A 10297-nucleotide genomic window follows, 5' to 3' on the forward strand; every position below is an offset into this window, starting at 1 on the left:
TTCTGTAATATTCAAGACGAGTTTAACGCAGGCAGCTCTTACCTTGATGTGAATATTTATACACTGCAACATCTCACATTGCAGGTCATGTTGAAGCACATGCCTGGAATGTTTGTTGATCTGGAAAACTTCAACAACTTTGACATCTAAAGAAAGTTTTATCAATCATCAGTCAACTTCATTCAATGTGAACATTTTTAAATGAGACACACTCATTTTATTAGTGACGATTGTCACGCAGCCTGCTCTAATGCTGAAAACAAACTGATTCCATTAAAACAATGCTAAAGTTTAAATAAGATTTGAGTCAATTAACATTTTTAGTTACTTTTTCTAATCCGTAGCATGTTGTGTTTATTTTCTAGATCTAACTAGATATGCATGTAGCAGTTCTCAGGTCTCAGTTATCAGCAGTTTATCTCGTTTTACATGTTAAACAAAAACCTCTGATGGCAACGGCCAGTTTGACTTAAAGAGAAACAAGCGTATTTAGTTTTTTTAATGTCATTCTTGATTTGCTGCCACTAGATGGCGCAGCTGACCCATTATATGTAAATAAAATCAACCTGTTCAACAGGACGGTCGACCCAACTTGAAAAATGAAGCCTCTTGACTAAGGGCCAGTGCAGAAACCGCCTTCTGCTACCTCATGTCACAAAATGATGTTATACGCATGTATTTATATTTTTTGATAGTCTGAATGGAGAGTATAGGGTCGAAAACTTCGAGGCAGCAAATACCCGAGGCCTTCCGGTGTAGCCTACTGTACGTTAATGTACAAAAAAAACAATTCTGTAGAATTTTTCATATATTGGCTAAATAAATGTAGCTACAGTGCACTTTTTATTCTTATAACAAGAGCTTCTTCTTCCCTCTACTGTCAGCTAACCCATATGTCTTAATTGCTTATGATGTCTTGGGATCAGACTATTACACGGACACAGGTGACATCCTGCCTCCTGACTTTATCTTTGATGCGTTTGTGCATTGTTTTTGTTATATGAAACAGATTAATTACGCAGCACTTTATTAGTTATTAAGCAGCGCAACATAACATAATTTACAGTAGCTGTGTGAGCAAGTCAAACAACCCTTATCACTTTATCACGGGCTGTCCCTGGGTGAGCTCTCTCACCACGGATCTGCCCTTTGCTCTGTTATGCTTGTGCGCTGCCTCACAGCCGCTTGGGGGCGTCCTACCTTGCTACGATTACAGACGTATTGTCGCCTTCCGTGCAATAAAATAGAAGATATGCCCACGGAAGGCGCCAGGTGAGCAATAAGACAGGCCAATTGAGACAGTTTGTATCGTGTTTACTACTATTCACCAGCGCCAGGCTCGCTACACATTAACCAGACAATATACAAATAAAGATATGGTGTTGATAAACTCATGACTCGAGGTGCAATCGAGAGGCCTCATCAGGAGATAGTCTTTTCACTTTGCCCCAAAGTAACACTTCTTCAGCCTCGTTAGTATAGTGTCAGATTCATGTGGGCCCTCTCATGCGGCCACTATAAGAGACAGCCTGGTTCCTCCTCTCAGGGACTAAAATGACTTTTTATCGTGTTTTAAAAAAACTCACAAAAAACATTGGCTACGTGTATTTTAGCTTTCCCTTTTCATCTTGATAAATATATAACATAGAAGTTCTTTCTTGGAACTGGCGCCATTGACACCAGTAAAATGCGCAATGATAGTGTGCGCACCGCATTGCACAGGTAGCATTCTTAGATATGATCTCTGGAATTAGAGCGATTTTTTTTGAGGGGGGGGGGGGTTGTCTTCGCCCTGACTTATCTTAAATGGACTCTTTACACGCAACCTGTCTCCAAAAAAGTTTACTCAAGTGGGCAAAGAGACTTGTCTCACCTCCAGAGACCAATGAGAAACATAGTGGAGTGCATTTAAAGACCTTCTATGGCAAATGTAAATATTGTTATATTTGTTAAAACACACACAGAAAATGGCATTTCAATCTTTTATTGAAACTTTCAAGAACACGATGTCGATGATGTAAACTAGACATAACTCCAATACAACATAACCCACTGACAACTTAAGAAACACAAAAGAAACCTTCATATTTTCGATTATGCGGCACTTTTACGACCAGGTTCGCAAAGTATTGTAATAACAGAAAAGAGGGGGAAAAACACTTTGTCACACTTCAACGACACTTCTTATACTCCCCCCCCCCCCCCCCCCCCCCCCCAAAAAAAAAGAAAAGAAAAAAGAAAACATATCTTTTTCAAGCCATTGGTGCAGTGCGTTGTCACTTTTTCATTCGTTTTTAAACAGTAGCACTTCACACACGGGGACAACATAGTGAAAATACAATGGCACATGAGTGTGAATAACTAGCTCAGTGGATATCGGGGGGGGGGGGGGGGGGGGGCAAAGTCCATATTTTAAAAGGAGGGGAGGGTATAAATGCAGATGGCAACAAAAAAAAAGATAATAGCCCACAAACTATCTTTACACAGGTATATCGACAATAAATTAAGAACAGATCCCTAGAAACAAACTACTCCGTTGTATTTACACGCAATAACAATATGAAATAATTACATAAATATTTTATATATCCTTATTTACATCGATCATCAATACTACTTTCCTTTTTTTTCATTTTTTTTTTTAATATTGACTTTAAATTTCTGCTTCCCTTTGCCTGGTTAAGCTAAATTACGCATGCTGGGGTCTTGTCCCGGAGCACCAGTCATTTCGGAATTCTGTTTTCAAAAAGGAATGAAGAAAAAAACAACGACAAATTTTTGCTTTCAAAACTAGATAACCCAATTCAAAATAAATTCAAACGTGTTATTAAAAAATGTCCATCCAATCGTTGTGTCACTGTTTAGCGTTAAAATTAACAATCGAAATGTTTTTAGAGGGCATGCAACAATTGATCCATCAATTGATAGCGTACAACAAAATACAGCAGTCTCTTTAAAAGGTAGGTCAAACTATATGTCAAATCAATTCAGAGTGCATATTAAAACACATTTCTCCTCGTGTACAATAAAGTTATAGGAGACAAGACACAGCAGCAACTTCTCCTAAAATCTGTAAGTCACACCCATGCCAACGTTTCAGTTTCAATACTTGTACGGTATTCAAATGACATGATAAAAGTGTTGTTTAACTTAACAAAAAAAAGAAAGAAAGAAATATACATATCAGATGTGTATAAACAAAGTGCATTTCAGAAACTAAAAAGTCCAACATTTCATTTTGTTTTTTTCCTTTTACAGCCTGCGTGAATCTATGAGAGTGTCTATTGTTAATGTCTTCATCACTGTCAACACTTTTCACTTTCATGACAACAATGAAACGAGAAGCAGGTGGTGTGTTTAAAAAAAAAAAATCCTAAGGGGATCCGCTCCGTGGCCTGTCCTGATTTGAGTCCAGTCCACTGACCAGGCGCTGGATGCTCTGAAGCTCGTTGGCGGCGTCTTTCTCCGTGCAAGTTTTTGGGGACATGGAGACTGATCCGGAGGATATTGTAGACGAGTGACTGGTCACCTCCGATGTGGAATCCAGGGTGACAGCAGACACGGGGCTGGCCGGGACGATGCTGTCTCCTTTCAGCTCCGTCCCGCCGCTGGCCACGGAGGGCATGGCGGTGGTGAGCAGAGTGCTGTCCGGTACCGTCAGGGGGAGGGAGTAGGGACTGTACCTGAGTCGTGGGCGCACTGCGTTCAGGAAAGGATGCCGGTGCACCGAGGACGAAGCAGCCGACGAGGCTGCCGCGGCTGCTGCCATGTAAGTGTACGGATAGGGGAACAAACTGCCGAACGGAGACATGGCAATGCCCTGTGGATAAATGGAGAAACTGAGTGTGAACCAACAGGTTGCAATCACAACAATCCACACTTAGAACATAATATGCACAAGAAGGGGTAAATCCCTAATAAATGTATGTTTATGTCGGGATTAAAGTGACTTGCGTCAGACTTTCACTGCTCCACACACAGCCCTCTGTTCACACCGACATTTGATAAATCGAACAAAAATATTCTGCAGGAAAGCTTCACTCTATGCTGCATAAACATCTTCTCATTTAATCCAAATGTAGGTACCCGGTGCTGCCATCAAAGAACAGATGTTGCAGCTGTAACACTTGTTTTGACAATAAATGGAAAAAGACACATTTATTGTCTATTTAAACATAATGTTGTTTCCCTTTCTGAGCCAATGAGGCATTTTAATACTCCCCAATGTGGCTCCAAAACAGACTTAATGAGCTCATATCGAAAGATTGCCCAACACCTCTAGCTGTTGCAAGGTGGTCCCTGTCTCTCAAAGGGTTGATGGTTCTGCTCATACCCACAGCAGCAGTTCACAGATAAAGCTAATAGCCCCTAATAGTCAAATGCTGTTTGAGTTCTGTTGCTGGATAAGGCTATATTACAACTAAAGGAAGTAAACACACTCTCCCCCAAAACAATGTGTGCACATCCACAGAGACACACATACATGAACTGAACGTTAAAAGTATCTCAGTGTCTGACATATTCAATCTGGCACAAAGGCCTCCCAGGCCTAGTCTGCTCTACTGTATGAGCCAACACGTGCTTTACGCAGAGCTGCGTGTAGGACCAGGCCAAAGAAAACAGGTTTTTACCTGTGACGCTAAGACATGTTGCTGCAGATGAAAGGGCAGGCCTGGTGTCCCCGCCAGGCCCTGCGGAGGTGATGCCATGCTCGCTGTGTCCATGGTGCTCACCCCTCCGGTGGACACTGCAGCCAATAGTGGTCCCATGCCTGCGGCCATATTTGAGAATGCACCTCCCATGTTGAACTGACTAGGGTGCAAGAGAAACGGATGCGCACTCCCCAGGTGATTGAAAAACTGTTGTCCTGTTAGGCCTGTTGGAAATCCAAAATTATGCAAGTGGTTGTGGCCGATGTGTGCGCTGTCAGTCTGAACAGTCAAAGGCATGAAACTGTCCTTGCCTATTGACCTACATTCGTCCGGTTTGGGCTGGTCCAGGTTCGGACTTTTGAGGTCTTCCCCAGAGCGGGTGGTACTGGAGATGACAGTGATGGGGCTCTGCCGCGAGTCTGCCTGGCTTTTCTCAGTCCTTGGGCCGCTTTCGCGGTTCCTGCTGGTAGAGTCACTGTTACTGAAGGGATGCCACTTGGCTGGGCTCGCCTCATGGTCCTTCCCATCTTCTGTAGTAGTGGAAATCTTGCTGGAGTCCGGACCGTCTTTGTTGTGTCCATCTTTGCTCTCGTCGTCGCTGTCCTCATCGCTGTCGCAGAAATCTGTACAAGTAGGAGGAGGAGTAGGGAATCAGCTGGCTTTCTGCACATTGATGAATCATGAGAATAATAACTCTCATTATCTGCCATGCTGCAGCTGCCCGTCAGAGGTGGTACAGAAAATAAACTTGCAGGGCTCCTAACGCACAATATTTGGTGACCAATATGAGACATTAAGTCACTTGAACAGCTGAAAAGCTGTTTATGTATATTTGCAGTTGTTTCTATTAACATTTGGATGATTATCATAATGCATACTGCAAAACGTTTTATTTTTTATTTTACTCGAAAACCATTTGTTGCAGAGTAAATTATTTTCTCATCAATTAGTGAGGATGTTTATATTTTTCGTGATATTACTCTTAATTAGACCGCCAGTGCAGAAGACTGCTCCATCAATTTTTCCATGGAGCTGGATGTAAATGATCAGCTATTCATTTGCTGTAACTTTCATGCAGTTTTACTCCTATTGTACACATTAAAAAAACCGCCACAATAGTTATTTTACGACTTGACACAAGCCTTGTGATGAGAGCTGTGGGGTCTGTCAGCGTACCTTTCGGGTGTGGGGGCCCCACTGTAGACACGGCAGGGGATGAAGCCTGGCCGAAACATTTAAAGGACGCCTGTTCTCCGGAGGAGTCGTCTGAAGCTCCGTTCTCCTTTTTCTGCTGCTCCTCATATGAACGCATGGATTGCAGAGCCAGCTGTTTCCTGTCCACAAGTGCTCGGGTTATTATGTGGTGGCCAACAGTGCAGGTCAGAAACAATATCAGCAGAATCATATTTAGATTTGTGTTTTCTTTTGTCTTAATTGCAGCAAACTCCTGTCTTTGAAGCTATTTGATGTAAAAAGTGTGACGAACCAGAGTCACTGCTGGTTAATATGCAGGATTAGAAGAGACTTTAATCCAGCAAGACCACTGACTGTTTTCGCATAAATCTTCTTATTTTATTTTTTTTGCACAGCACCCCCCCTCACCCCCACAGTCTTACCTCTTTTCTCGTCTCCCATTGCCCGTGTCACGGAATCCTTTGGCAAATGGATTATGGTCGATTTTCAGCTGGGTTATCTGAAATAATTAACACGCGTAAATCTTAAGAAATGTACATCTCACTTACACTTACAAAATCAGTGTTATTCAGTGGTGCTATTTTTGCAGGTTTAGTAAACATGGAGTCTGACAGGCTGAAGTTATAGGAAATAGTAAAATATTGTTAGATTTTTTTTTACACGCGATGGCACAAACACAACACACTGGCACGTTTTAGTGAAATGTGCAGGCCTGTGTGGAACTTTTGCCAAACTTCACCACTTCCTCATCCCAGTGTTACCACAGCACATGGGAAGGGGGACGCGGTGCCATCGTTTTCAAAGAGCTTCTGAGGTTGAATTTTATTATTGGTTTTGGGAGGAAAACGTTACCATGCAGCGCAGTTTGACAAAATACCGCACCTTTTCTATTTTTTTTTAAATTTCAGGAGCATTCCCCCTTCACTTTTTTTTTCACATGCCGAAACCCCAAACCCCTTTAGTTTCACACACACACACACTCGCATATATAGAGAGAAGGGGAGTCTGGGACTGTGCCAAATCCTTTCCACGTGATTAAATAAAAGGAAGATAACCTGTATAACATTCCTCAGAATTATTACTGTCCTGCACTCAGCCTGGTGAATGTGACACTCAGTCGCCACATCACCCCCCCCTAGTATGATACTCCACTCTCGCAGCCTCAAACAAATATGACGTCTTTCATATTTTATGACAACAAAATGGTGCAGAGCACGAAAGCCGGAGAGGAAAGCGCGCGTATGACAGGGAGAAAAGAAAAGAGAGAGACGCACAATCTCCAATAATATACAGCTATATATTCAAGATAGAACTTTAAGCCTCTGAGCAATAATGGTGCTTACCTTGTCATTTTGATAAGCAGTCACAGCAATGAAATCCGTTTCAGGAAAAACGTAAGTCCTGAAGGTACTGTACGGGAGTTTGAGAATGTCGTTGGCTCTCACAATGTGAAACCGAGGCTGATATTTATGCATGGAGTTAAGAATAGTCTGCAACACACACATGTACAAAAGAAATCTCAATCACTGTGCTTTAAAATACAAAGATTTACGCACAACTAGAGTTAGTGACAATTGTTATTGTTACAGAATAAATCCTAAAAAAATTCACTTTCAAATAAAATCCAAGGTGAATACATTTTGAAGCATACATTTAAAAAAATAGATTAAAATTACGGTATTGTCAGCACAATAGTTGTGATTTTTATTAGTCTCTAATATCTGTGCGTAATTATAATGACATACAAATATACATTGAATACACATTAAACGGTATGTTGATGAATAGAAAATTGACATACATTAGTTGAACTTACAAATCCATGCTTGTCCGAGATGTTGTTTGTCAGTTTAAGTTTGTGAAAATTGACGACTTTTGACATCCACTGTTCCCCAGTAGCCGGACTGTCCGGGTGAATGTACATCCTCTTTGGCATTTCGGGGTCGGCCTTTCCTGCCACCATCCAGCGGGAATTATGAAACTTGTACCTGCAGTCGTCGGCAGCAACTATATCCATCAAGAGTATATACTTGGCCTTTTTGTCCAGACCAGTGCACCTCACTTTGAACGGAGGGAACATCCGCCTGGAACAGAGGGAAATAAATCATAAGCACGGTGGCAAATAAAACTTTAGATTCAACATCTGACATAAATCTGTATTTCTTTTAGATAGAAATAAAAACTTTTATTTTGAAGAGCTTTTGCAGCATATCAAGTTAGCACTTGCTGCTATTATTTCATCTGTTAAAGAGAAATCAGCTAAAAATCTGTGTATAACCCTGCAAATAAACATCCTCTCCTTACTATATCCATAGTTTGCCTAATAGAAAATATGGAAATAACAAAATGAATGGTGTTTTTTTTAAAATGCTTGGAAAGGCATGCACAGCAGCCATCTTTGCATTCTGCGCTGTGCGCCCTGAAAGTTGACATTTTAATGGAGGAATCTGTCAACTAAAGTTTTGACAAAAGCAGGCATGGAAATAACAAAGAGTATCATACAATTTCAGGCCAGAACCTGTGTGTGTGTCCTTTACGTTGAACGCTCTATGCTCAATACAGCAGCTGAGAGTATAAAATAGCATTAATTTTATTGTTTCCTATAATGAAATCAATGTTTGTAAAGTGGTTTAACCAACCAAGAGCTTTGCACTTATCTACTAATTTGTGTCTCTTTTTATCGAGATAATATATATGCATATTTAGACGTGTAATTTTGAGCAAAAACAGAGATCATATTTGCATATTTGTGGAGAACTTAGGGTAATTTTGTTTATTACAAATTAGCCTAAGAGAAAGGCTAAAGAGCGTAGCTCAGAATAGAGATGTCTAAATGAAGAGTGGTCCAATTCTCCTATGCACAACAAGCAGTTCCTGCATGTTACAATTTTTGAAAGAACACAAAACAAAACATATTTTTACCTTCCGGATTTTGTGATCACCATCTCGGTTCCCTTCTTGTGGAAGAGTTCCCAAAGCTCCTTGGCTTCCAGATGAACTTTTGGGTCGTCCTCCACGTCCTCTTCAGGCTCCAGAGTCTTCAGAGGCCTGAGGTGGGCTGCCGCAGCCTGGTGACCCAGCGAGGAAAAGTGGAGGCCGGTCTCCGCGGCTCCCATCAGCTGGTCCATGATCGGCTTTCCCAAGGCGCCCGGCAGTGAAAGGGAGCCACTGGGAGGGAGAGCCAGAGCAGGGAAGAAAGGAGGCTGGTGACCCAGCATTGCACTCATGGCAAATTCCGAACCCCGGTGAGGTATAAACGGATGATATGCCATACTTGATCCCTGTATGACTGGATCTCTCATCAGGAAGTTCATCCAAGTGCAGACAATAAACGTAGACGACCGGCTGGATGCAGAACAATATTTCTTACACGAGTTAAGCCTGCGTAAAACAGCAAATGGAGACAAAATAAAAAAGAGAAACAAGTCTGAAGTTCTTTGGAAATTCCTCCTTCAGCTCGACGAAAACAAGCATCCACTATTTTTTCACAAGTTGCTGGGGAATCTTTACAGTCCTGTGCTGAATTTTGACCAACAGTCTGCAAAGTGAAATGTAAAAGTCTTCTCCATTAATCTTCACGAGTGCTGCGAGACCGATTTTCTTCGCAGGTTGACGCGCATCGGACACCTCTCTGTGTCTGTCTCTCGCTGGCTTTCGGACACAAGTCGAATTAAACAAACTGTGGTGAGTCGGGTAATTGACTGCAGCGCATTCTTTCTCTTCTGCTGCTGTTTACAATATCGGCATTCCTGTTAAAATGGGTTCCCTCTTATTGGCTTCAGTCCTGCAGCGAGGGCGACGTGTTGAAATATTTCGATAGCGCCGAATAATCCCCCTGCCTTTACTTGCTCCGGACATGCACCCTCACACGCACACACACACTTTATTCCTCCTCTCTCTTTCACGCACACACACATTTCAGAGAAAGACGTGTGCAGAGAAAGGAGTCCGCTGACGGCCAGAGAGAGAGAGAGAGAGACAGAGAGAGAGAGAGAGAGAGAGGTGGTAAGGTCCCAGCTCCGTGATTTTCCTAGCGCCTCTGTGGCCCATAGGGCTTCATACTGTATGGATGTGTTGCATGTTACGAGTAGCAGCGCTCCGTTTGATTGGCTCTTTGACGCTTTCGGACCAGTTGTGTCGCTCTGCGTAGGCGTGGTTTTAAAGGTCGGGTGGAGGGGACAGACTTCAGACTTATAAAAAGGTGTTTGGAAACTCAAAAGAGCTTTGCCATGAAACACCACCCTGCCCCAGTCAGTGTTGTGTGAATATGTCAACATCGTTATAGAAGTTGCGCTATCGGTCGTTCTGTGAGACCCAGCGAAGGGGAGACGGCAGACCAGCCAAACCGGGAAACAGACTCGCTTTGCGGGCGAGATGTTATAATGTGTTGCGCTGACTTTCTTCCGTCTCATACTCCGTTGCACATTTCTATTCTTTTGAATAACGCGAAT

The 10297-nt window shown here is 42.3% G+C and overlaps 1 protein-coding gene across 2 annotated transcripts; it reads right to left on the reverse strand.

The window, feature by feature from the left end:
* Positions 1 to 2120: 2120 nt before the first annotated feature.
* Positions 2121 to 9871, reverse strand: tbx3a (T-box transcription factor 3a). Of its 2 annotated transcripts, none has more exons than XM_028417812.1 (7): positions 8769 to 9871; positions 7663 to 7930; positions 7190 to 7336; positions 6269 to 6345; positions 5829 to 5986; positions 4632 to 5275; positions 2121 to 3820 (listed from the first exon to the last, which is right to left on the reverse strand). In XM_028417812.1, the coding sequence occupies exons 1-7, from the start codon at positions 9158 to 9160 to the stop codon at positions 3374 to 3376; spliced, it is 2133 nt and encodes a 710-aa protein (XP_028273613.1). In that variant the 5' UTR covers positions 9161 to 9871; the 3' UTR covers positions 2121 to 3373. The 2 variants fall into 2 exon arrangements, with proteins under 2 accessions (XP_028273613.1, XP_028273612.1); XM_028417811.1 differs by having other exon boundaries at positions 7648 to 7930.
* Positions 9872 to 10297: the final 426 nt, after the last annotated feature.

This window comes from Parambassis ranga, chromosome 12 (genome assembly GCF_900634625.1).
Source record: "Parambassis ranga chromosome 12, fParRan2.1, whole genome shotgun sequence".
Taxonomy (NCBI): Eukaryota; Metazoa; Chordata; class Actinopteri; family Ambassidae; genus Parambassis; species Parambassis ranga.